A 27,842-nucleotide genomic window follows, 5' to 3' on the forward strand; every position below is an offset into this window, starting at 1 on the left:
TACCACACACACAATGGCAATAGCATCTGTATAATGGGCCATTTCTATTGCTTTAATCACCACTTACTGCACTCTTACTGGTCATTAGTTCTACAGATTAAAGACACAAATATGGATTTATTAGTGCTGTAAGCCTGTGGGAAACAGTGGGTCAAATTAGTGTCTTTTTCATAACAACATCTGATGTGCTTTTATTAGACCTGAACATGGTGTTTCACTTTCTACACTAAAAATGTCTGCTTGTGAGCCATTTCAGGTTGCTTTCATCACTTGATTGTAATCTTTTGATTTGTAGAAACTCTCCCACTTGCTAGGAAAGTGTCTTTGATTTAGGGGATCAAAAACTGTTTGGAAATAACTTTTTACCTCAGAGTGAAATGTTTTTGTTTTAAAATAGTGCTTCTTCACATGTAATGTTAACACAGTAGAGACCCCTGAGTTTGTTGAGAGGATAAGATATGCAAGATTTGTGTCTCTTAATGTGGCTGTTCATAAACCAACTCACTCCTGGACTGCAGCCTGAAATTCAAAACTGGTCAAAGAAACAAGTTTCTGATGCAATATTAGCTACAGTAGTTAGTGCTCTTTGGATTTTAAGGAGTTAATCTACCATTTTAAGGAGTTAATCGAACCATGTTTTTGTAATGCACCAGTCTGTGCCATGTCCACACAACCATGAGAACGTCTCTGAGATGGTTAGAGACTTCAAAAGCTCTGTAAGTCAGTAAAAATCTATTTCTTCCCCTTTTTTGTGTGTAATTTGCCATCAGATTCTTTAAGGTCACTTCTAAGAAGGGCTGATGAATATGAATCTTATCTGCTACCCCTTATAAACCTGCTCTTCAGTTCAAGGTTAGATGTAGTTTCTCAATTTGGTTGTCTTTCAGTAGCAATGAACTATTTTATTTACAACATTAGCAAGTGTGTGGTATCTCTTGTCTGTAATGCTCCACAGCAGATGAAAAGAACCACGGAAATTGTTGAACCTTAGAACAAAGAACATGAAGGACTTCTTAGAGGTACATTTTAAGGAGTTGTTGAGTACAATAGTTTTCTTTAGTGTCCATTCCTGTGCTCTGAGAGGTGTGCTGCCTTGTCTTCCACTGGCTGCAAAATCTGGGCATTTCCTCGTGTTGGTCTGATAAAGACAGTCCTTGTGTAACCCATCCAAAAAAACCTCCAATGGATGGACCTCCAATGGATGGGGCCAGGTCCTTGTGTGAGAGAAAGTGGCACAGTCATTTTGCAAGCAGAGGGTGAAGAAAGGAGTGAGTTGCTCCTGGATGCGCAGAGCCATGGAGTGGCATATGAATCACAGGCAGTTATTTTGGTAGTGCACAGGGAAAAGGAGAGGAGAAGGATTCTAAATCCTTAAGAAATATTTCTTCTTGATACATGAAGAGATTCAATTTCCTTGTGCTGAACTGAAGACAGCTGGTATTCCTCCAGACACTGAGGAAGCTGGGCGTCAGCACTGTCTGCTCCAGATAAGATTAATAATGTATAGATTGATGGGGAATGGAGCCTGATCTGTTGGGATGCCACAGCAAGCCCTCCTGATGAGGGGGAGCAGCTGCCTGTGTTGGGCCTCCTGAGAGGAGCGAGGGGAACCATCCGAGACACACTGGGATTGACTCCTGTTCCTTCTGCAGGCCAGTTGCTCACACCTTGGAGCAGACTGTGTTGAATGCAACACAGATCTGTGAATGTGTGATCATGTCCAGTTCCTGGCTCTGTACACTTCAAAACTCTCTTAGAAAAAATGACTTCTCAGCTGAACACAAGAATACAGCAGAAAGAACTGTTTTCACCCTTGTATAGCAGACTACAAGCGTACTTAATGAAACACATGCTAACACAAGTCTTGACCAACAAACCCGAACAGCAGCAGTTTTTTGAATTAAGATCCTCTGCAGTCACTTCTGCTTCCCATTTTCAATTTGGAAGTTGAGAATTGTTTGATCTCTTGAATACTTTCTGTGCTGTACACAGGTTGGAGGCTTTTGACCTATCTCTTTTTTTTTGTCAGCCAGAGTATTGTTCGGAGCCATGGAGTGATAGAACTTGGTAGGCTCAAGCTCTTTTAGGCTCCCTTCTGAGGTTCTGGCTATGATCTGCCCAAACTTGCAGTTTTGAAGCAAGGTTGAAGTTTTTAAGGTCAGCCCAAGGTGAAGTGCACCATATTATTTACTTTTCCACATCCTTGGATGCAATTAAAAGACATGGCATAAAGTGAAAAACAGAAAATCAAGAGGGAAATTCTAGATCACTTGAGGCTGCAGCATATAAGTGCTGGTACTTTCACACTTTCCTGGTACAGGGTTCCCAGTGGTGATGCTTAACCTGAGGCAGGGAGAGCAATAGCAGCTGTTCCTTTCCTGCTGGCTTGAACACTGTGTAAGTGGTGGCCCAGTGGGTGTTAAATACATCACTCAAGCTCTTCTGAAACCTGAACTAAATACTCAGTTGGTTGCCCAGTGTGAACAAAACAAAAAAAACCCAGAAAAAAATATTAAAATTACTGAGGCTTGCAAATCTGTGCAGAGACTGCCTCTCCAAATATAATAGGCAGGTTTTATGCCCTGTTCTGCAGTAATAATTTGATGCTTTTTCCTTTTTGAGGTTTGCAGTCCAAGCTCTTCAAGTATTGGTTTCGCAATTACTGCTAAGCGTGAATGGCTGGTTTCCAACCTGGAATAACTTTACATGCTCCAGAGAATGCCATTACCTTTACCCAATTCTGTGATTAATTACTGTAACAAATTATTACTGTAACTGTTGGGGTAATGACAACAGCAAAATAGAGTATCTGTGGTACTGTTGGGTTAGCAGAAGAAAACAGAAAATAATGAACTAAGTGCCTTATTAGAGATGTGGCCATAGGTCTGTACCTTGCCTGTTGTCAAAGGAAATCTATTATCATTCTCTTAAATCACATTTACTTCATTGCTCCTGCACAAAAGTGAGATGTGCTTTTTTATCCTGCACAGAACAGTTCCACCCTGCAAAACTAATCTAATTCATGCTTTGTTTTAATTGGGCTGGGTTTTGTCAGCTTTATGGGTACACTGGGGTTAAGGGACATGTGAATTTACTTCTCTTTCCTTCCCCCAGCCTCTTCAGTGCCTGTCTTTTAGAAAGATTTAGGTAACAACAATGAACAGCTGGCAGAATTGGGGATGCATTTGGCCTGGTGGTGTAGCAGGGAGGGACTTGGTACCCCTTCACAGGGGTAGGAGCTGCCAGGAGCAAGTGTGCTTCCACCCCTGTGTGACAGTGCCTCTAGCAGGGACCAAGGAACCATGGCTGCCCAGACCCTGAGCAGGGAGTGCAGCAGCTCACCCTGGTGAGAAGAGGAGAGGGAGAAAACAAAACATTTTCTACTTGAAAACAAGGAGAAGTGTTCTGCCTCAGAATTAGAGCTCCACATCTCTTGCCCTCATTCACTTTCCTGCCACCACTGCCACTGGCTTCAGTGGTCTGTGCTGGCTGCCCTTCTCTTGGTTTTAGCCCTTTCTGCTTGAATACTGTCTTCAGGGGTTTTCCTGGTCCTTTCACATTGTCTGGATCTTTTCCTGATTTTTGCATCCCTCTTGGAGGAAGATTTGATATCTACTGCTGCTGCTATCTTCTGCCCAGTGCTGCTGCTGGATGGGGACACTGGGGATGCTGCTGCTGGTGTGCAGCCACCTCTGCAGGTCACATTTAACTGATACTGGGGTCTGCAGTGTCTCAGTAGAAGCAGGGAGAATACTGGGCAGTTTAACATTTTCATTTCCATACACTAGCAAAACAGTGGTGAATTAATGATGCAGAGGAGAATGCACAGGAAAATTTATGTGTTTTCTGAATTTAAATATATAAATGACATCATCTTATGGGTCTTATGATGTATTAGCTCAAAACTTGCTTATTTTGGGATCTGGTTCTTTGTTTGCCATGTATTTCTGTGCATGTTTTGTCAGACTTTAAGCATGACTTCCTTAAGCCTGGATTATACAGAAATGTGCATGACACTGCATCATGTGTTGAACCCTGAACATCCTGCTTTTATCTTGTGATGTTATCTCATATTATTAGGCTAGTTCACTGCTGAGCTTTTTAGCCAAATGCTACTGTGGCTCATCTTTATTATAATACAGACATTTTAAATTTAAAATGCTTTATCAATACAAATAAAAACCCTTCTTTTGTAACTAGGAATATCTTTGTGCTTTTTAACAAATAGAAGTAATGAAGAGTTATTTGGTTTCTGATGCTATATTTGGCATTCTACAGCCACATGATTTTAATGATATATAGTTGAAATGCCTTTTGAAAGCCTCTATAATAAAAATAGAAGAGAAATTAGATTACCTCTGAGACTTAAAAGAACTGTTGAAGAATTTATTAGAGCAATGTTAAAGTATGCTGTAAAATGAGTCATGTTAGCCTCCAAGTTGATCTGGGATATCTGGGGATTCAGAATGCTGTACTACTCAGATTAATTAAAATGTAGTCAGCTGAAACCTTCACCATAATCAAAATTGTTCCCCGGGGTTATACCTTCATTACCATCCTGGTGTAGCCTTCCAGTCCTGACCATTGCTGAGCTAAGTAATTAGTTCAGTTTAAAACAAAAGGATAAAATGATCATGACAGTACTTAATGTATTGTTTGGGATTTTTTTATTGCTATGCTTGGGCTCTGTTTGATATCATTAATTGTATATAGCCATGCTTTCTGCTCCCAAAGACAAACGGTGAGAGACAAAGTATCTCTGACGTGAGAGTTACGCTGTTTCCCATATTGTAAGACATGGAATATCTTACAGTTGCTGTTTTCTGTAACTCTGGCTAAGGCACTGATCTCCCTCTGCAGATGTGCTGCCTATCTCATCCCTGTTGTGCTGTGGGTAGTGTTATGCTCCACTGGGATTTCCTTATCAGCAGTCCTGGAGTAAATCAACAAGGTGGAGACTGCATTTCCCAACAGGGTCTCAAAGGGACAGCTCATATCGTGTGAATTTGTACAGGATACCAGAGGACATCTGCCTTATGAGGCTGTCTCAAGCTTAGGCTTCAGGACCTAGATAAAGCACTGCTTCTGTCTCTCCCACCCTGTGGATATTCTGGCCTCAGCTCTGCAGAGTCTGTCAGCAGTTTGTCCTTGAGCTGGATGCAGTAGTGAAACCCTCTGGATAAGGCTCACCCTTATCTTTCTCTTGTGTCATGTCATGGGCACTGTCCCCAAAGCTGCTGAATAGCAAAGACATGACAAAGAAGCTTTTGATTGTGGCTGTCAGTACTGGAACCTGGAGATTGTAACTCAGAATCAAAATGCATCTGACTGAGGTGTGTCTCCGATGGTGTGACCCCCAAGTTTGTTCTTCCTAGTAATGATCTGCATGCAATGGGTTTGGAGTCTCAAAAATACTTTTAAAAACACTCATGCTTTCATGTCTTTTCAGCCAGAATGTAGGAAACAACTATTATGTTTTCCTGTAGCACTTCCAGAATCCCACAGAACTTTACATATGTTATTTAGGCTCCAACAAACCCCATTAAGGTATATTTCTCCTTTTTTTTTTCTTTTTTTTTTTTCAGTAAGACAAACTGAGGTGGAAGAAGTGCTAGTGGTTTGCTAAAGGCTAAGTAGTCCCTCTCAAAGCATCAATGCCTACTCCCACTCTCTTTAGTATAACAAAGCACATACATGCACCTGACTTCCATCCAAATAAATCCTCTAGAACTCCCTCCTCTGACCACATGCTTTGGACATTTACACAAAGCAAACACAGCTCATCTATGCAATTGTAAAATAGAATATTGACTGCTTAGTACATGCCATAGCTTTGTACTTTTAATAATAAAAATGTCTTCAATGTTAGCAGCTCTATTTAAGTGACATGTCACAGGAGAGGACAGCAGGGAAGAGTCCAGCTGTGCCTTCTGCAGTGATTGCTCCATGCCCTGCACTGTTTGATGAAGCCTGGCATTTCTTCCTTTTGTTTCAGTGTCAAGGAGCAAACTTGATGAGAAACCCACCTTGTAAGTTTACGACAGGGAAATCTAAAATGGAGGAATATCCAGGCTCCCAAAGAGATTTGTGAAATTCTTTGCCCACGTAAGGAGCCAATCTCTAGGAAGACTCAATAAACCTATAATTAGACTTCATGGTCTGCACCTCAGACAGCTGGAAGTCAAATGAAAGTTAATGTGAGGGGGAACAAAGGCTCTGTTTTTCCCCTTTCAAGACCCTCAAGTTGCAAAAAAGGTCATATAATTTCAACCTCTTGGTGTCTACTTGTCTGTGTTGAGAAACTCCATCCCAGCCTGGTTGTGTCTCCTCCTAAGTGGGTTGGTGCTGGTGAGTGGGTGAATGTGCAGCAAGGAATGTGCAACCTCTTGGCTTGGCTGTGTGAGAAGAACTGCACAGCAGCAGCACGTGCTCGAGCACACGAGCCCTGACACATCATCTCAACCCTTCATTTTTCTCATATACTGACAAGCTCATCCTGTACAGTCTCATTTTCTTCCCAAGTGGGACTTCCTTGCTGTCCCCCTCTTTCAGGCAGGTGTTGTCAGAGCAGACATACATCAAGTCGGACTGGGTGACATCTCTATAGTTTGTGTTAGCAGAGGAAAATGCAGTGACAGGAAGAGTGGCTGCTGCTCATTTGCTATTTAAATTGAGTGTTCTTAAAGATGGTGTAAAATGCCGATTTTTACTCTACTTTGTACATGATTTTTACATTGTTTCTTTAGGGAGACTATCTCAATTATTTGACATCCATTTAGAGGGTTTTTTTCCTCCTTCATTCTTATATTCACCCACAATATTATTCGTGATTAAGAAAAGTGCATGAGGACTGTGCTAAAATACAACCATGTTGTAAATAGTGATTTTTATTTTTTTGCAATGTTATTTGTGCTAGGGATTGGAGTCTGTTCTCCTGTTGAAGTGAATGCCTGCAGATCAGATTGGTATGCTAGAAAGCTGGCTGTGAGTGGAAAGTGTGAAAGTTCACCTCCAAGGATTTCTTCTAACAGGAGGACTATGTTTCATTTTATGTAAAATTGTAATTTACTGTTTTGCAGCTGTGTATGTGCACTTTCACCCTCTGATGATTGACACAGAAGAGCTCAGGTGTTGTTGGATTACTTTCTGTGGCATTTTAGCATCAGTAGTGGTCACTGTGAATTTGCTGCAGTTGAAAGAACTTAAGCCTATGTGATGGGAGATAAAAAATTTGTGTCTGTTTTATATAATCCAAATTTTAACAGTTTCTTCCTGCATAGCTTAATGCCACACTATGTCGGTGGGATTGCCATTGGAAATTGTTTTAAAGTTGACAACCTTCATCTTCTCATGTGAATGGGTTGTATACCCATCCTGAATAATCACCAAAGTAAAGACTGAGATCCAGAAAATTGTACTGAGTAGGACCACAAAGTTGTCTGGGCGAGAAGTAGGGCACTGGGTGTAGCAGATTGTGGTCTGCCTGCAGTTTTCCTGAATTTAGAGCTGGCATTTGCAGCTGCCAAGCAGTGTGGTGCTGCAGACCTGAAGAGTACCTCAGTGCTCCCATGTATTTCTTGTGCTGTGCCTCTCTGTGCTTAGTTGTAAGCATAAAGATTTATTGCGCTTTGAGTAGTCAACACTTAATTTGCCACAGTTAAAAGTGATATTCTGCAATGCAAAACATGAAAACCAGTGCTGGAGATCTTTCTGTCAGTCCCAACACTTGTATTGGACTGAAAGAAAATGCAGATGATGAGTCTGTTCCTCTCCTCAGTGCAGACAGTTTTCTGCAAAGACGTATCACTCTACCAGCAGGGTGCCCTATGGAAAAATTGTGCTGTTGGGGTTTTTTCCTTCCTATTTTTGAAAGATGGATTTGTGAAAGCAGGTCAGACAAAGGCTGGGGTTATGTGCCTGCTTGTGAGTATAACTTTGATTTCTTTCCCGGTCCTTTACTATAAGTAAGTCTCAGGGGAAAGTACTGCTTAGTTGAATGACTATAATTATTTAATTAACTGTTTGCTTAATTAAAGCTTTGGAATTTTTCTGTGTCTGTAAGTATCTCTCTTTCCTATACAGCATAGTATAGGATATACAATATACTTTCCAGGAAGGGGTGGATGATGATATGCCAATCATATCATCATCCATCTCTTCCTGGAAAGTATATTCAGAAGTTGTGGCAATAGTCACTAAAGGTTATGAAGGAAAATTTCAGTGCAGGATTTAAGGCAGATCTCCTTCAGCAGTTGTAGCCCCTGTCTTCATACCAAGTTCTGTGTTCCTCCCTTATGCAGGTATACACACAGAGCTGTACCCAAGTACTCACAGACTGACTCCAAAAGCTCGTTTTACCTTTCTCACACTCTCTAAGCTCCTTTTGGGTGTCCCTCCCTCGATGCCAGCTGCAGCACCAGCTATGCATTGATGGTGGTGGCTGGAGGTGAGTCTTGGGTCCTGCAGGTTGACTGCAGAGCTGTGTAGCATTGCTGCCATGGCACCTGGCAGGATCTCAAAGGTCTTTGTTGAGGTATGCTTTGACTCTCCCCAGAATCCCAGCTTGTTTGTCAACTTGACAGGGAGGGAGAAAAAAACCCAGGGTTGTTTGTTGTTTGGTTGCACCAGAAGACCCCAAGGCAGAAGGTAAATACAGGGAGTGGAGCAGGGGATCTGACTGCTGGTGGGACTTGTCCCCCTGGCACTGTTTGGATTTACTCATCTGGCTCTGGTCCTGCTTACACCTGTCAGCTGAGAGGGACAGTGCCAAAGCTAGGGGTGAGTGAATGTCCTCTTGGAGCTTTGCCTGGCCAGCTGGCAGCACACATCATCAGCCAAGCTTTCCCTTCCTCCTCCTCCTCCTCCCCAGCCTTGGACATGTCATTCAGTATGTATGGCCATGCCTTCCCACCACAAGGGAGGAAGGTGGGTTTCAGCCCCATCAGCCCCTCTAATAGAAATGAAGGGTTTCTGTCTTTCTTTCTTTCTTACATGAGAGGAGAAAAAATAAATTTACTCCTTTTCATTTACTATTCTTACTTTTTTTTCACTTGTGTATTGGTCTCCACTAGAATGGACATATTGTGTCCATTGGAGACCCCGCCTAAGCAAGACAAAGCTAGCTCATGGTGCTGGAATTTTTTTATGGAATTTCATGAGGAGAGAATAGGAGGAGGAAGAACTCACCAAGTAGGATTGGCTCCAGAAAGAGGTTAGAAGCAGACTGAGGTTTGTCTACCTTAGAATATGAGGCCTGTTCACTCAGATGCGCTTCTTTCTAGCTTCTTGTGGTAATGCCTTGCCCATCTGCATCATCCTACTGCCATTTTCCAAAGCTGTCATCCTGTCATCCCCATGTCAACAAACCTCCCACCAGTTTGGGTGACAGACACATTTTAGGCTCAGCTCCTGTGGGGAGGGTGTGATGACCCTTCCTTCAAAACACGTCAGTCCTGTCTGCCACTGACACAGCAGTTCCTGTCCATCTGCCAGGGGGTGTTTGGGAGCACTGCATTAGGAAGCTCAGTCACAGCATTAATGCTTTTTTTTACGCCAACCCTACATCCCTGATGTCTTTAATATTGATGGGGGAGTAAGTAATATTTTCCCATGTGCAAATGGAGAATAGTACCACAAAGTGTCACAAAAACTAAGTTGATTCATTAGGCAAACATTTAAAATGAACATTTAAAATTTATAAAGATGTATTTTCCCCCTTTTCGGTCAATGTAAAACTACTATTTATAAAAGATTGTTCAGATCTTAGACTGCACTAGATGCTTTTATACTGCGATGACTTTTACTTGCTGATAAACTTGATAAATGCATTTGCAGTATTTCAGTAACCCTCCTTTAACAGCCTCTTCTTCAAGTTCTCGCAATATAAATCTTCTGGATGAATCAGTTATCACATGCAACACAGCCCAAGTTGGTTCCGTGGCATGCTACCATAATTTTCATTTATTAAACAGTCTTAGCATTGCTAGGAAGTATTTTGTGTGAAAAGGATTGTGTTTATTACTTCTGTCAAATAAACTTAACACTCAAGACTCCAAGCATAAATTACTAAGCAAAATCAGAAGCAAAGGATGAGAAGATCCTATACATAGTTAAGAGTGAGCAAAATGAGAAGTTTTTTCAGCAGATAAGACTTTTGCCAACTTAAAATGTTTTATAGCCTCATGCATGGCATTGTTTAATCAGCAGCTGTATTAAGAAAAGACAACATGAAATAAGTATAGGAATTCACCCAGTCACCTTAGCTGAACTCACAGTGACTTCTCTTTGCTGAATTTTAATCCAGAATCCATCTGCCTTTGTGTAGTTGCTTCTGCTAAGGCTTTTACATGGTGATTATGATGTGCAATATGAGTTGGTGCTGTCCCATCAGTGTCTGGACCTTTGGATCAAATGGACCTTCCTACCCAATTTCTTCATATTACCATTCCTGTGGTCTTGCTGAGGTCATGTTGCATTAGAAAGCATGTGTGTGTGCCAGTGCTAAATCCATGGCTCCAGAGTGTCTTTACATGACAACATTCTCCTCATGTTGGATCCACACTACAGTGTCATGGTGGCCATGTGACCTGAAGTGTGTTAGGATCTCCTAACAGACAGGTATGCAATGATGTATTCCGCCCAGAAGTTTTTTCCCTTAAGAATCACAACAGTTTAAAATGATGAAAATTGTTGAGCCATATGTGTTTTTAAAAAGAGAAGCAATGCTGAACCAGTGTATAGCATACAGTAGAAAGGAAACCAAATACAATATGATCTGTAATACTGCCTGTACTCTGGAGCTGAGCAGCTTTGGAACTATAAAGGGATTTGAGCACATGTTCATTTATTAATTTTTTTTTTTACTAATATCTGTGCCATTCACAGCAAGCCCTATATCACAAACTTGCTGCCATGCTTGCTTATATTGTGCAAAAGAATGTGGCTGAAACATCACTCAGCACATCTAAATGTATGTCTGTGTATGTAATCATGTGCATATAGCCACACATTTGGGGTTCTCTCATTTTCAGAATGATACAGTCTATTGGCATGGCTGTGTGCTTTTTACAGTAATTTAAGCAGGTAAAAATCAGATAGTATATATTCTATTATACATGCTGATACCCTTTTATTTTCCCATTTCTTATGGACAGTGATAATGAGAATTGATATTTTTACATGGAAAATTTCATTATCCAAAAATACCCTTAATACTGACATGCAAAACTGGTGTAGCAGAAGAAGCATATCTGATCCAAATCATTAATTGAGCTGTAGTTACAATTACAAATACAAAAATGAAGCAACCTTACCTTAGCTCAGGAGAGTCTTTTTGCTCTATCCCAGGCAGTTTCCTCCCTTTATTCAACTGAAAAGGGAAAAGCCACTTAAATAAAAATAAGGACTGGAAGAGTGAGTGATTTAAGGAGTTCTCATCTGAACTGCCGATCCACTTGTTTTTAGCAAATTGCAAAAAAACCTCGATCCAGCAATAGCTCAGAGCGACTTTTCTATTCTCATGTGTTCTGTGGGCTGAGAATCTGCAAGAATAAACCTGAGACAGTGCTGCAAGAGAGAGACAGTGGGGGGGACCTTGGCACGGAGTTGGACCAAACTCTAAATATAGCCCAACCCACTTTCTGTGCAGTTCTCTTCATACTCTGAAGGCAGATGACCTTGTCAGAAAACTGACCTCCTGGTATGTCCCCCTCTTAGTGGAGAAGATCTAAGGGAACAGGACTGCAGCATAAAGCGACAGAAAAGCAATCCACCATCTGCTTGCAGCAAATGAATTTAGGTATGGGCTCTTATTTTCCCGGTAGTTAGAACTGATTGTCTCATAATGTGCTTTAGTTGATAATTTATACAAATGAGGTGCATGTCAGTTCACAAAAGTCCTGTGCAGATGAGAGATTGCATTGTAATTGTTAGTCTCAAATAGAGAGCACTGACATAGATGACAAGCCCGATGCATCTCCTCCTCTCAAAAACCTTAACACATCAGAGTGTGCAGTATTGCCCTAAATGCTTCTCACTATAAAAAATTACCCCTCCTTTTACTTGCTCTTATAATAAGTAAGACTTTTTGGAAAAGTGAGTTAAATCCACAAATGAATATTCTAGTACTATATACATTTGGGATGCTAGGATAGCTTAAAAGGGAATGAGAAGCTGCAATATCAGAGATCAAACTTCAGGGAAATGTGAAGTATATGCAGAGGAGGAGGAAGCAAAGAATAAGAGGAATAGAAACATAACCCTTGTGCTAGGGAACTGGTTTTCAACAGATGTGTGATAATCTGGGGAATTTGCCACTCTTAACTCTGTGTGGCAACATGTCAGGGTATTTTGTTCTTAGCCTGAAGGAGAGTTTAACTTGATATGAGTCAACCTGATACTCTGTCAAATGGAGACCTGATACTTCTGTGTCATATGAAAGCTTCTAAATAAAAAAAGCCTCAGAAATCAGAGCAGCTCAAAATGTCAACTTTGATTTTGTGTGTAAAGATGGGTAGGAGAGCTGGGATAAAAGACTTTATTTGTTTGCAGTGTTGTTCTTCAGTGGGATATATTATTTGGTGGTGACATCTATGTGAGTGTATGCTGCATGATATGCATGCGTGCAGTTTTCCATGTACAGAGAAAACCTGAGAAAAGTCAGGACTGTGATAACTGCATACTACAGATGTGTGCATCTGCAAAATATCCATGAGCCAAAAAAGTGGGAATGGTATCAGTAGTCATTAAAGTAGCAATGTCTCTGTGAACAATAATTTCTGCTGTTAAATTTTTGTGAAGTGTGCTATATATCCTTTTAATTGCAGCCTACTATTTCTGGCAAGTTCCACTGTGTAATTTTATCATGATCTATAGACTTGAAGTGCACAGCATCAGCCAGACTCTCTGTGTTACCCTCACAGCAAGAACTGCAGCTGTGAGCCACAGCTGCTTCCCAATACAAAGAACAGTAAAAAAGCACAAATCTCTGGCAGTATTAAGGAAGACATCACATCTGGGACCATGCTACATTCCTGCCTGAAACTCAGTCATAGTCAGACTTAGGCTAGACCCCACCCATTAAGTATTATGGATTTATCCAAGTTCATCTTTCCTCCCAGTTTACCTTTTTCTTCCCCATTAACACGAATAAATGTTTGTCAGAAGTCAATATTATAACAAATGAAGAATGCTGGTGTTTGATTTTGAAGAGAGGACCTGAAAAAGGAACAAGTCCACCTCCAGATAGGTGTGCATTGATTAGCACTGTGTAAGTAGTGAAATTCTAAATGTACAGGTCACCAACATCACTAAACATGGGTAGCATTGTGCTGCCTGTGCTCCAGGGTGGTACCCTCAGGAGAGCCACACCAACCCTACCAGTTCCAGCTCCACAGTGCCACTGCCAATTCTACCCCTCTCTCTAGTGCCAGGATATTGAATTCACCACAGATCCCTTCGTTCAGACCAGGAAGGTGATGAGGATAAAGGAGGGAATATATACTCCTCCCCAGCACGAGTAGTAAGTATACTTTTCACCCTCTTTTTCACCAGCTTTGCACACTCTGCAGCAAGCAGCAGCTTCCATACATGATAGATGGATCTAAGAAAAAGAAGGAATCACAGTGCTTGGTGGGTGTTAAAGCACAGGCATAGTCATACTTTGGCAGGAACTGGGCCATGCACTTCTCCCATAGGAATATTGTGGAGAAGGAGTGATTTCTTGCTCGTACACTGGTTGGCTTTGGGCAGGGAGTGAATCTTTGGGGAGGCTTTTATAGAGTGGCACTGTTCATGTGTACAGGGCTCTAAATGTTGCATGAGCAACCCCAGTGATGCAAACTTCCTGAAGGTAGGGGAAAAGGCTTTAAAAGTGGTTGTGTGTGTTCATCAAGATGGATGGAAAGGGCTTGGTTTGACAGCTGTATACACTCAAGTTTTCTTTAGGATGACTTTAATTTTTCTGTCTGCACCATGAAGAGGGAAATGCAATAGAGAGTCGGGCCCTAGTTTGTGCCTAGCTTTTCCTGAGCTCCTGTGTTTTCCTTGTGATTCTGAATGGCTTTTCTGCATATTTGTTGACAGTTTTTAACTGCCCAGCTTTCTTTGGTAGCATTTCCTGTGGAATGAGTTTGGTCTGGCTTTTCCAGAGCCCAGGCAGTTTCCTCTCCCAGATGCCTGTGTTGGGGTTGAGACTTATTTCAAGCCAGGCTCATGGGATTCTCCCTCAACACAGTTAAACATTCTGTAACTAGTATGTGTGAGCTGATTTTTCTTTTGATTAACCCCAAATTCCTAGACATTTGTAGTTGTTTAAATATCCCACAGAGCATTTACAAGGTGAGATTATGAACCATAATGGCTCAGACAGTTTCCAATGTGGTCAGCTGTATCCTGGCTTGCCCTGTTCCTCTGCTTTTCAGAGTTGGATAACGTAGTGTTTTGAGCTTAAACTGCTGCACAGGATTAAACAAAACAGTTTCCCACTTCCCCATCTCTCTAGAAATATGCTTTTGAATTAAACTTGCTGTTATAAGGAGATTATTGGAAGTTTCAGCATGAAGGATAGTTTTTGAGAGAACAAAAGAAAAAGAGTAGACTGAAGTGACTTATGGATGTTATCTCAGCCTTCACTCATGATACCATTGGTGAAGGGTAGAAAGAACAGAACTGATTTATATGATTTGTACCCTGTGCTGAAGTCTCTGGTTGCTCTTTTTTTGGCAAGATCATAATGAAGAAATTAAATTGAATGGCAAACAGTAAAAGGACCTGTCATATTTCTGTCATGTCAAATCTTCATGTTTGTCCTTTCTAACCATGGGTTTTAAAACTCCAGTGACTAAATGAATACTGAGTTCTCTCTGCATAAGTGGGATATTCAACCTTTACCTAGCAGGTGTAAAAGTTGATTCCTGTTAGAAGGGGAGTGGTCTACTAGTTTTTACCTCTGATCAGTCATCTTCTGTGGCTTTTCTAACATCTTTCTGTCTTATAGGCAAAATATAACAATGAAAAAGTCAAATTATGAGGAGGGCGAGGTTGTAGCTATACTACAAGCTGGGCCTAGTCTTGATCATATAAAATTTATTCTCCTGTGCTTAGATATATACAACAGAGGATTTCCTCCGGTCTTATTCTCTGATATGCCCTGTATTTTGTCTCTTAATTCACTCCCAGTCAGCAAGTCATGTCAAAAAATAGTTTGTAAGTACCTGTTTTGAATATTAAAGTAAAAGTGTTTTAAAAAGGGGAGATGTAATTGTTAGAAATGTGTTGTGGGAAATCTTTTGCATTGCAGATAGTTATGTCTGTGATAAAATGTGATGGCGTTCGCAGGAGTCCCAGGATGAGGGAAGAGACAAGAATGTTGACTCCATGTTTCAGAAGGCTGATTTATTATTTTATTATTTGTATTATATTAAAACTATACTAAAAGAATAGAAGAAAGGATTACATCAGAAGGCTAGCAAGGAATAGAAAAAGAATGATAACAAAGGCTTGTGACTGACCGAAACAGTCCAAACAGCTGACTCTGATTGGCCATTAATTAAAAACAACCACATGAGACCAATCAAAGATGCACCTGTTGCATTCCACAGCAGCAGATAATCATTGTTTACATTTTGTTCCTGAGGCCTCTCAGCTTCTCAGGAGAAAAATCCTAAGGAAAGGATTTTTCAGAAAATATCATGGCTACAATAAAAAAACCATTTTTTTATCATGTCAGAGTATAATGAAAATTAATTTGATATTATTCTATTAAGACCTATTCTTTTTTGCTTGAATGTACAGTGATTTTAATTTAAATTATCCATCAGGGTAAAGAAGTGTAACCTAAACTGAATATCCTGTCACAGGATTTATTGGGCAAAAATAGTTGTTTGTGCTAGATATGCCTTTCAAACTGCCCCAGGAAAGGATTTGCATTTCCAGAAGAATGTTATCTTTGACTTTAGTACAAGCTTTTGCCAGTCCTTAGGAGCTGTTACAGGAATTCCTACAGAGTGGCTTGGCACAGGCTTAGCCTGGCTGGAGTGTGAAGAAGTTTATGTTTATATTTATCTGAATGTTACCTGTGGGGACAAAGCTGAAGCTCCTTTGAATCTTTGATAGAACTGTGTCTGTTTGTGCTGAGTCCCACACTGTTTGTCCCTCAGGTGTGTCCCCCAAGCACACTTGGAAATATCTTTTTCCAAATACCTTGGCAGGTAAAGTCTGCAGTTTGAGGCATCCTTGGAGACATCAAAACTTCCTGCTGTGCTGGAATGCACCTGTTTTGGGAAGGGTCTCCTTAGTTTGTAGGGATTGGAAGGCAAAACTGCCCAGACCATGGGGTCTGTGCATGGTTTGGGATGATGGAGCACTGGCTCCATGTGTAATTCCTGTGGAGGTTGTCTCAGCCTGAGCAGAGAGGCAGCTCTGTCTCTGTTGCAGCAGGCTGGTAAAGTCAGAGGAATGGTTGCTAACTGGTAATAACCTGCTACAGAGCTTTCTGTGCAGCTTTCTGCTTCCTAGTGACAATAACAGGTACCAGTGCATTCAGTGTTCCCTCTTTAGTTCTAAATGGTCAAAATACCCAAATATTTTAAGGCCCTGTGAATAAGACACTTCATTTGATTCATGTGCCCATTTTGCAAAATCTAAACTGCAAAAATTGCCTAAGTTTTCCATTAAGCTGTAATATTATATCTTTTGATACAATTAAATGCTGTTTTTTCATTTCTTGTGAGAATATGTTCTTGTATTGATTTCTAAGACTAGATCTTGTCTTATTTTACTGCTTTAAATTATTTTGCTAATCCTTAGTCAAGGAGGTAAGGAGATGTTTTGTTGTTTGGGGATTTTTATTTTTTTTTGTAATGTGTCATCTAGATTTCTCAGTTGTGCCACTCACTGCACTTGATGCATGCCTGTGATGGGGAGAATTACTTATCTTTCTTGAGTTGCCAGGGGACCCTTTCTAATTTAGCCAGAGCAATCTGAGAAAAGAAAAGGATGGTGATGCTGTCGTAGCTATTTTTGATGCAATGGTTATGTGGTGATCTTCCCAAGGAAAGATTGCTTTTGTGTCTAACATTTTTTATCTCATTTACTAGAAATTTCTAAAGTATTGCCATGCTAAATAGCCAGCAATTTGTCTGAAGAACCATATTAATAACAACATTTGCATTCTTAGCCATTTGGTGGTCTGGAAGTCCCCAAAAGAGCTTCATGGCTATTGCTTGGCCAGCTGGCTTCACACCATGGGCTCCAGGGTATCTGAGCTATTATTACCCAGGGAAAATCAAAGCTATCCACTGCCTACAGAGAGGGAATTTAGGGAGGATTGACCTGGTAGACATGAAAGAGATCCTCCTTTTGTGGTTAGCTGTGCTGCTGACACACAGCTGAGTAATTTAAGTTTGGACTGTGTGAAATGCTGAATTCTGTACGTCCTTCTCCCACTGCTATGCAGAACCTTTCCCTTTTGTCAGGGAAGTATGTTAATCCTTTTTTCTTAGTTAACCAGCCCACCAGCCAGGCCTGCTGCATTTACAAGAGCTCCTCTGTTGTTTGGGTACTGGTGGGCAGCGAGGCAGGACCTGAGCCCTGTGTTCTCTGCTGCCTCCAGGAGAAGGGGTGTGCTGTAAAATACTGTCATTGCCACTTTTAGCCCAGCTACTGTGGTCAGCACAACTCTGCTGGCAACAGGAGCCCTCTCAGCTGAGCAAGGATGAACAGGGACTTGGGAGCCAATTTTGCTGACAGCTGTTACATTTTGCAGAAATTTAATTGACCTTGCACTGTGTGTACCTGATGGGACGTGCAGGAGAGATGCAGTGAGAAAAGTTCCAAGTAGTTGCATTGACCTTGAGATTACTTAATCTGATCCACTGAAGATTGAGGCCAGTTTTTAATAGCAAAACTGAGAATAATAAGGAAGTCTCAGAATTTTTTTTCTCTGCCCCTCTTCTCCCTTCCTTGCAAAGAAAAATGGCAATTAAGAAAAGTCTCAAGATGTGCCCAACACACTTGGCATTTTAACTGGCATCAAATGTGTTTCAATCTACTGAATTTAGAGGTGGGAGAACTGTAAATATTTTGCCTCAGATTAATGAACACAGATCAGTACAATTTAATCAACCAGTAAATAAAAATATCAGTTACAAATCCGCCTGAAATTAATCCATCATAGCACACCCAAACTGAACTATACCCACCTGCAGAATCATGACAAGCACGTAATTTCCTGTAACATATCTGAAACTAAAAAGAGAGCATAACAAATACAAAACCTGTTTCCACAGTATACTGAACTTCTTATTAAAAATTAGCGGACAGAGGCTTTATTTAAAATCTGATTTCAGATATGAGATAGTTTTAGAACAGGCAGAGAAGGATGGAAATCAGAAAGGGAAAAGGGGGTGGGGGGGCATAATAAATTTTGTACAAACTTTGTTCTCATATAATTCTAGTTTAGTACTGATACATAGCCCTGATGAAAGCATAAGGGAAAAAAACAGGGATTTCTGACCCAGAATATGTCTGATTGCAGGCAGATACATCAAATAAAAGTTGAGGGATTCTCCCTTCTGGGCATGTAAAACAGGTTCCCTTCAAATCTTGTCACAGAGAATAATTTAGTGGTAAGAACTGAACTTGTCTTGTACTGGTCTCTGTCACTGGGAGCCTTTTGGACTCCAATCAAGCCTGATCTTGCTTAGCTCCAGAAAAAAAAACCAAAACCAAAACCAAAACCAAAACCAAAAAAAAAAAACCAAAACAACAACAACAAAAAAAAAACAAAAAAAAAAAACCAAACAAAAACCAAAAAAAACCCAAAAAACACAACCAACAAAACCTAACAGAAATTATTCTCTCATTTATCTTTCCGTATGTATGCAAAACAACATATTTCTATTCCAAGTTTTCTTTTTAATTACATGTTGGTTGTTCCTACATTATGAAGAGTTCTAAGAACCTTGCCTCCTCCCTCCCTCAAAAAGCTCCTTTTGTTTTCTTCATATTCCTGTCTTGTAACAGGCTTCCCACGGCTGGCATAATTTCTGTGAGCTGCATTTATCTTTATTTCAGTGGTAGGCCAGCTTGAACCACAAGCTGCATTTCCCAAAGAATTTTAAAATTATTTTCAGTCATAACTTTTTGTTTATTTTGGGGCATTAGAAAGTGTCCTGCCTAGAAGAGTTTTGCTTTTTCAGTCAGCCTTGGTTCTTACAGGAATTAATTATTTATGTCATCATTATAACTCCTATGTTAATAATTTCACAGTAGAAAAGTGGCATGTGAAGGTCAAAAGTCTCAGAAACAGTGAATCAGCCTAGCAAATGCAAATTTGTATGTACCAGCTATTTTGTATGAACAAAATTGCATTGACATCAAAGCACATGTCATTTCATCCTATATCATTAAGGTCTTGTTTGCCTTTAAAAATACCATAGTAAATAATGAAAAAATATGAATTCGTTGTGAATATATTAGTTAATAAAGGTGATTATTAAAGGGAACCTGTTAAATTATCTAAATATCTCTGTACTTTTTATATGAATGTGTATAAACATGCAGATGTGTATGTATTAATAGGAGTGTTTACATGTGTATAATTAGTACACATATTGATGTGCTTAGACTACATGCATATGTTAGTACTAAATTTGAAAGAAGTTAGAAACCAGTACACTGGATGATTTTAAACAGTGATTGATATAAATGAAGAAGTCTTTATATGTGTGTGTGTGTGTGTGTGTGTGTGTGTGTGAAGCATAAATGGCTTTTTTCCAGTTTTGCATGCTTCAAAATAAGGTCAAATATAAATACTTCATGACTGGGAAGCCTGTTAATATGTGCCATGCTGCTGATGTAATACCAAAGCAAAACACGTGGAGAGTTGTGGAATTCCCATTTATTTTTCTATATTGAGAGCATTTTGTGACTGTTCAGATGCCTTGGATGACCTTGTGGCTGTGTAAGTGGTGTAAGTCTCAGGGAAGCAGAGGCAGAGAATTGCTGTGCTCCACAGCATCACCCTGCAAGCAGTGTGTCCTGTCAGCGCCTGCCTGCCCGCTCCTTTGCACCTCAAGCCAGATGAAAGTCAACTTTGTATTAATCAGTTAGGTTCTGCATTTTCACCAGCTTATTATTTAGGAAGGATTTGTGAATTCTCTTGTTCTGGCAGAGAGAGGTCTCCTGGGAAGCTCAACACCTCAAAGCAGGGCAAACAGTGCTGGTCTGTTACAGACATGCTTGTGATCTCTGAGCTTCTGCATAGATTTGCATCAAGTTATGATTTATTTTGTGAGTAACCCCGCTGACATCAAGGTAACTATTTGCAGAGAAAGGTACACAGTTTAATGTGAGCATGGTTGGCAGAGTCTGGCTTGTGGTACTTTGATGCCTGCAACAAAATGTTCCTGTCATCACAGGAGCTGACATGGTGTCACAAACAATTACAGCTTGAGACGAGCTGCTGTCCTGACTGGGACATGGGTGATTGTTTCTGGAGTAGATAGAAAGTCCTCTAGTTGTATGAAATAAAGATACTGCAGAAAGATGCTCAGATTTGAACCGATGTTTGTTGAGTCTGAGTCTGTGCCCTTGTCTCTCGCTTCTTGCTGAGAGCAGAGGACATTGCACCATGAAGTGCTGTCCAAAACTCAAATGAGCAGTGAACAGGTGGTACATTGTCAGGCTATTTCAGATCATGGAAACCATTTGTCCAGTTTTAGATTGCTATTGCTAGCAGCATGTCTATCAGTTGTGAGAAAGCGAAGAGGTTATTTAAGACTTACACAACTCCTGTTTGCCTTTCAGAGCATGCCAAGTGGGATTTCAGAAGGAATGCTTGCAGATCACAGGCAGCTTCCCCTGAATCTATTTGATGCGATTCTAATTTCTTTTCAATGTGGCACATTGGAAAGAGCTCACACAGCAGTTCAGTTCAGTGAAACATGCACAAATTCATTTTGGAGTGGGTGTTTGGGGCTCAAGTGCAGTGAGCGAGAGGGATGAAGAGGTTCTGATTTCTTTGATGTACTTCATTTGTATCATCTCTCCACAGCCTGCTTCAGTGCAGTGTGTCCAAGACCTCAGGGGTGTGGAACTGGTGTGTCACTCTTAAAGTTGGTCGCTCTTTCAGTATCTCTGGAGTCAGGGAAAGTGAGACAGAAGTCAGCAATGGATCCCTTAAATACAGAAGCTGCTCTACCAAGATACAGCAAAATAAATTTGCCAGAGAAAGGGTGATCCACAGGGCAACAAGGCCATGGTAATGGCCAGTGGTAACACTGAATTGCCAAGACACCTTTTGAACTTTCTGGAGTACGATGAATGATGTGATTTTTCAGCTTCTTCTAATGAAGTGTTATCTCTGAGATTCCATAGTGGCTGGGGGACATAAATGCTCAGTGACTTTGGAAAGGAATAGGCAGGAAAGATCTGCTGCTGTGCAGGGACAGCCATATGGTTGTCTCGGTTTGGAAAGACAGGAGTCTGCTAAGGAAGGCAGGAGCCTCCCCTGAAATGGAAAATATAAACCCTCCCCACCCCTCTGAATTGCTATAAATTTTAAATTAAGGGGCTCTCAGGCAAAAAATATGGGAGCAGGAAATAACAGTTCTTTAATAGGGAAGAAAATAAAAGGATAAAATAAACAATGCAGTACACTAGAACAACACTGACAGTCAGAACTCAACCTGACACCCTGTTGGTCAGGGTGTTGGTAGCAGTCTAATTGGAAATGTGGCTGCAGTGCTCCTGGAGTGTCAGGTGTGGTTCTGCTGGAGCAGGGATCCTGTAGAAAGATGTAGTCTTCCTCTGAAGATCCAGTGGAAGAGGCAGCTGTTCCTCTGGGAACCCAGTGGAAAAGCCATGCTGGTGTTCCAGAATCTACAGATTATATCTGGGTAGTAATTCTTGGCTCCTCCCTCTGGGCGGAGCATCTCACAATGGGATGTTATAGTTCTTATCAGTCATACAGTGACATTCAATAGCCTGTTATCAGCAGATGTCCCCTCCCGAGGGAGGAGTGATTGTGATCACTCAGAGAGAGATAAGGAAAACTGCCCACTTGACGAAAGACAACTGCCCTACAGATGGTAATAGAATACATGTTGCCTTGCAATCTGGAACAATGGTACAGGAGCACTTGGACATCCTTGAGAGAAAGATATTTGCTCTGTAATGTAAGGAAAAGCTTTGTCCAACAAACTTTGAGCTTTCTTTGTTTCCCTGTTCACCTGCTGCCACGTGTTGACTGTACAGGACTAGGCACATCATTTCTGCCCGGGCTCTTGCACTCATGTGGCCACAGTCCATTCAGCTCTGATTGAGGCTGTGCCTGCAAGGGGAGAGAAAAAGACAGGTCAGCTGAGCTGTGATGTTCACTTGCTGCACACATTCCTGCATTTGCTCTAGAGCTTGGTGAATTCCTATTTTAAGATTTCAGAATGACTTCATTCTATATTGAGATACAAACAAGTCCTGTCATTTCTTCCATGGCATTTATTTTGGTTTTAATTAAGTTCATTAACATATTTATCTACCCTCTTCACTTGGGAGTCACTTAGTCTCTTACTGAACAGAAAACAAATTTTCTTCTCAGTTGCTGCTCTCTTTCTAAAGCTCTTGTGGTTTGCCAAGAATCTAGTCTATACCAAGTAAGATTTCATGACAAATGGCATCCAACCTGCTAAAACATTCACTGATTTTCTTTACTATCTTTCAACTTCCTAAACTTTCTTGAACTCCTAAGAACTGTCGGACCCCAACTTTAGGGTGTTGACTGTTACACAGGCTTTTCAAGGTGGGAAAAAGGAGTGAAGATTATGAGATGGTGTCTTTCTAGGAATAAATATGTACCCATTTTGTTACCCATTCTGTCACATTAGGATTTTTAAAGCCACTGCCTTATTGCCACATAATATATAATGGTACATTTGTGGATTAATAGAGGTTCTTCCCTCCCCTCTTTCATCCCTTTACTTACCTTTCACTTAAATTCTTTTGCATATTTCTCATGTATACTTTCACTTACTTTTTTTCAGTCAATAGCTATTTCAACATGGAATTTGTAAATACCAGCTATAACTGATTTTCTCTCTCTCTCTCATGTTCTCTGGCCATCAGTTTACTCTATTCACAGTTAGTGATGCACAGATATATTTATATAATCTATACTTCAGGTGATGCTTAAGAAATCCTTCTATTCCTTTCTTTTCAAAATAAATAACTTAATCTTGAAGCTGTGAATTTACAACTTTGGAATACAGGAGATTGCAATAATGACTGAATACCTGTTGGGCAGATATATTCCAATTACAGAAGCTGAATTAATTCAGTTTGATGGATGAAAACGCTTCTGGCTATAATCAGGGAAGTAACTCAGTCCCCAGTAGAAGTCTGTATTTGAATACATCTAAAGCACTATTATAACACTGTTGGAGGGAGCTGTTGTTGTGCATTTATTTTTCCCCCAAGTCACTCTGTAGATAAAAGAGAAGAAGAAGAGAATGAGTAGAGACACCTGAATTTAATTGGTTGTCTTTTAAAACATCAGTGTGTTTTAGTCTTGTGGACGTTCTGCTTAAAGTTTGGGAGTGGTGCCTTTGTCTAATTATTGCTGAAGTAAGAGACACAATTAAAATGTACTTGCAGGAAGTGTGCATATTTTTTATACAATAGAACATTATACCTGTCGTGTAATTTTTCCTCTTTAATGTGTGTCAGTAAGGCATTTGGGAGCTTGGAATGGGGATTTCATGCATTTTTGTATGTTTTTGCTTGGATCTTTTTTCCTTCATCTGCAAGACTTGTTTTAGTAGGAGGAAATAACTTTATTTTGGAAGAAGTATCAGCAAACTTAGCAAGAAGAATGCATTTGTTACAGCTGTATTTATTGCCAATAATGAGATTGTATTATGGTGACAACCTTTCAGCTAGAGATTTTACACCTGTTTTTGAATGCAAAGATGGCTAGATGGATTTGAAAAACAGTAACAAGAACTCTTCTTTGTTTCTTATTAGATCCTTCAGATGATGAAGCTATTGAAAAAGCAAGTGAAAACAGGACAGCAACACATCAAGATTCAGATTCCAAGCCTGCTGTGAAAAAGAAAAGAAAGCAGGTCTGTAAATTAACTAATTGTATCACAACAATGATAATGCATAGGGAAACATAATGTCCTTTTTTTTCAGTAAAGGGACAGTTTTCTTCATTCTCTCTGATCTGTTCAGTTTTTGGGTTTTTTTAAAATTCTGTTGCCTTATTTGGAAATGATCACATTCTACTAGTACATTTCAGCAATAACTTCACGTTGGTTTTGTGTGAGTTGAGGTTGCCAGGCCTGTCCTACAAAGTAACTGTCCAGTGGTGCAGGCCTGGATGGTGCTACTGAGTATCCTCACCTGCAATTTTTCCCCTTTCCCTGCACACACAAGTCTGGAAAGCCATATTTACTTGTTATACAGATTATCTACCCAAGCATGTCCCCAGTTCAAGGTCCAAGTGAAAAAGAATTTAGGTCTTCATAGACTGATGTTTTCTTACCCTTGCACTGCTAAAACCTTCATTTAATGCCAAGAGGAACTGTGTTGTTCAGCATTACATGGAGTATGCCAAGGAACATCAGCATCACCCCAGTTTGAGGGAAAAAGTCATCTAGAGGTTGGCTGATATTACAAAGTTTCTTGTTTTAAGGTAAATTTGTTCTGCCTTCCTCATACCACCCAGGAGAATTGACTGAGTGGCTGTCAGAGAGCTAAAATTACATTGGAAGCTCTCTCTCCATGAGGTTATGGATATCAATTTTGACCCCTGGGTCAATAGTAAATTCACTCTGTAATGCCTAGGCAACTGCCCAAGTGAAAGCCATTTGCAGGGATGTTCTTTTTTTGTAACAGAGAAGTGTAAACAACGTGGTAGCAGTCACTATGCTTTTGGATGTCTTTCCAAAGAGACCAAAGGTGAAGTGATCCAAATATCTGAATGAGATCAATGTTTTGATTAGGAAAGAGAATCAAGCAATACAGGAGAAAGCTGAAGTGCCTTCGTACACGCTCTGCCAGGGGGTCAGATGCTGAGGAGTGAGAATTCTTATGGAGCCACCTTTTATCACCATTTTCACTTAGGCATTTAGAAGTAGGTTAAGACACTTTGTTTGGAAGGGTTGCTTGACCTTTTTTATGAGAGCCTTAGAAAGGATAGCCAACACAAGTTACTTACCAAGGTAGCCTGGCACTGCTCAGCTGTAGCAGAACACCTACCACTGCTCTTTCTGTCATATAAAGAATATCAGCCTGCATGTTGGAATCAGGTAATTCGATGTTTAGATGTGAAACTGCAAGAGGGAAACGCTTCATGGGAGCTCAGAGTCATGGATGGGTTATTGCCTGTCTTTTAGACATACCAAATCACTTATTTATGGACAGCTGGTGGTTTTGTAGTTCTGGTGCAAATAACATAACCCATTTTACTCATGCTGCCTTATTCAGAGGCTGGAAGTTGTTCTGCAATGGACTTGGCACCTCAGAGCCTGTCGCGAGACAACCCAGCACAGTTATGAGCATCCATGTTCCATGTCTGCAGGCTGTGCTCAGGCTTACAGAGAAATGAGTGATCTCTCTCCAGTCTGAGTGATGCAGTGATGTGTTTACTTTGTCACAAACCCCAAAAGTCAGAGTATGTGGTTGACCTGGAATGTAAACTTTCACACACATGCAAGACTGTTTTCACTCTGCATTTGAATTTCCCATCACTTTGGCAACGTGTAAAGAAAAAAAGCAGGTTAGAAATATAATACAGGAAATATTTTATGCTCTGTGTATGATTAACAAACAAGGAATTTATGACATTTTAGTTCATAAATCACTGGTCTCGGCACAAATTTCCTGTTTTCTGCATTTTAAGAATTTCCATGTAAAAAGAGCATAAAAACACAGAGCATGAGGGAGCAGTGTCAAAAAAACAGTGGTTGTCTGCTTTGTGTCTCACATGAGAAAAGCATGGAAATGACCTTTTCTTAAGGGTGGCATGCAAAGAGCTATTGCATGAGTAGGTAGGCAACTAATGCTTGGATAGGGGTCAGAAGTTCAGGATAGATCAGATGCTGAAATATTTTAGATGCAGATCATCAAAGACCTGTAAGTTTACAGCCATTCACCACCACAAAATTTCTCTTTTTATGTCACTATTTTTAATGTCTGAATAACATGGATTTCCTATTGCTGGGCTAATAATTTTGGCATAATATATATATATATGCCTAAATATATATATGCAGTGGAGAGGAGGCAATTTTGAGACTTAACATGCTTCTCTCTAAGGAAGCAAGGCTTTGACTACAAGCCTGCTGTGTGCTTTTGTTGCCTGCTTTTTCTGTGGCTGTTGAAAGAAAGGGTTGCATACTGCCTTCAAAAAAGAAGTCATGGCATTTGGTGGTACTTTCAAATATTTGAATGAAGGCTTAGCAGTGAGAAGTTTTTTCTTTCAGAGCAATTTTTTCAGCTGTGTGGCGCATTTCATTCTTTGCTCATACAGATACAAGTTGGGAGTGTTTGCAGAGTTATGTAAAGCAGTTCATGATGTATAAGAAGGGAGAAATGGGCCCAAAGTGGATGAGTGGCATTTTTCAGTATGCTGGAAGCACCACTGGGATAGGGAACCATCCAGCTCTACTGGAGGACAGAGTTTCAGGTTGGCCCTTCTCTGACTTTTTGATTGCTTGTAGGTAGCCCTTGACTGAAGCAATGCAAAGGCGTGTTCTCTGCATAAAATATGATGTTGAACATAAAATTTATTATTAAAACACCTGGCTAATGGCCTTTAAGTATCTCTGGACAGCTGGGATGTGTAAGAGTAGAGTAGAGGGTAGCTCTGTTTCAGTCTCAATGTCTGGGAATGCTAATGGTAGGGATAGGAATGAAGAAACGTATGGTGGTGGTTTAAAAACACTTGAATCAGAGTCAGGACAGAGATTTTTAAAATAGCAACAAACCAAAAATAAAGTAAAAAAACCTTATATTAACTCTGGAAGAATTTTGTTAATTAAAGTGAGTTTCCACTTGCAGTCATTCCCTTCATTTCTATTGAAGATAATCTTTGTTTATAGCTGAGAAAATCACAGGGACAGATTTCTGGTTTTGAGGCAAGATATAATCCCTATCACAACTTCTCATGGGTTTTGATGCAGGCTGTGTTACATTCCAGCTGTAGCTTTAGAGTGCTTTGCTAGCTGTAGCAAGTCCCCAGCCAAACCTTCTCTGGTAATTCCTAAGTTTCATTTCAATCCTTAACCGGTTTCAGAGCCACTGCTGTACAATACACCCACCTTGGCAAGGGCAGTGGCCGGGGGTGCATCACAGCACAGAGAGTAAGAGGTCATTTATTTGTGTTGAGCATGGTGGTTACCTGTTTTAATAGCTGATTTAGCAAGGGGAGTGGGGAGGAAAAGAAAAATGAAGGCATAATATAAACAACTAAACCTCAAAACATGCTTCTGTGATAAGGCTGTGAGAGTGTGCTTGGACAGGCAGGAGTGTGCTGGGTTGGGTCATTTAGCACCAGTTGCCATGAAGTGTCCTCCTGCTAAGGTGGGGTAGTGCAAGGAGGGCTCAGAAAGGCCCAGATACTCTGAACTCCTCTTTGCTTTCCTTTGTCCCTCTTGGCCTGACTGAACCTGCCTTCCCAAGGCAGCAAAGGAGCAGCTTCTCTGGCTTTCAGCTAGGCTAACTTTCCTGTAGATACTTTTCCTTCATGCTTTCCCCAGGGAGGAGTGCTGGATTTGCTGTTCCTGAGCTTTTTAATGCTCCATGTGATGAGTCTTCTCCACATTTTCTCACAAGAGCAAGTT

The 27,842-nt window shown here is 40.5% G+C and overlaps 1 protein-coding gene across 2 annotated transcripts in view; it reads left to right on the plus strand.

Moving 5' to 3' along the window:
• The window catches only part of CMSS1 (cms1 ribosomal small subunit homolog), a 223,559-nt gene that overhangs the window by 178,561 nt on the left and 17,156 nt on the right, over positions 1 to 27,842 (plus strand). The window contains exons 1-2 of one of the 2 annotated variants that reach the window (XM_030960335.1): positions 11,578 to 11,797; positions 24,019 to 24,119. In XM_030960335.1, the coding sequence (XP_030816195.1) occupies positions 11,788 to 11,797; positions 24,019 to 24,119 (111 nt within the window). In that variant the 5' untranslated portion in view covers positions 11,578 to 11,787. Of the gene's footprint in view, positions 1 to 11,577; positions 11,798 to 24,018; positions 24,120 to 27,842 lie in introns of those variants that run through there. The other variant, XM_030960327.1, reaches the window with a different exon arrangement.

The sequence above is a fragment of the Camarhynchus parvulus genome, chromosome 1, assembly GCF_901933205.1.
Source record: "Camarhynchus parvulus chromosome 1, STF_HiC, whole genome shotgun sequence".
NCBI classification, from domain to species: Eukaryota; Metazoa; Chordata; class Aves; order Passeriformes; family Thraupidae; genus Camarhynchus; species Camarhynchus parvulus.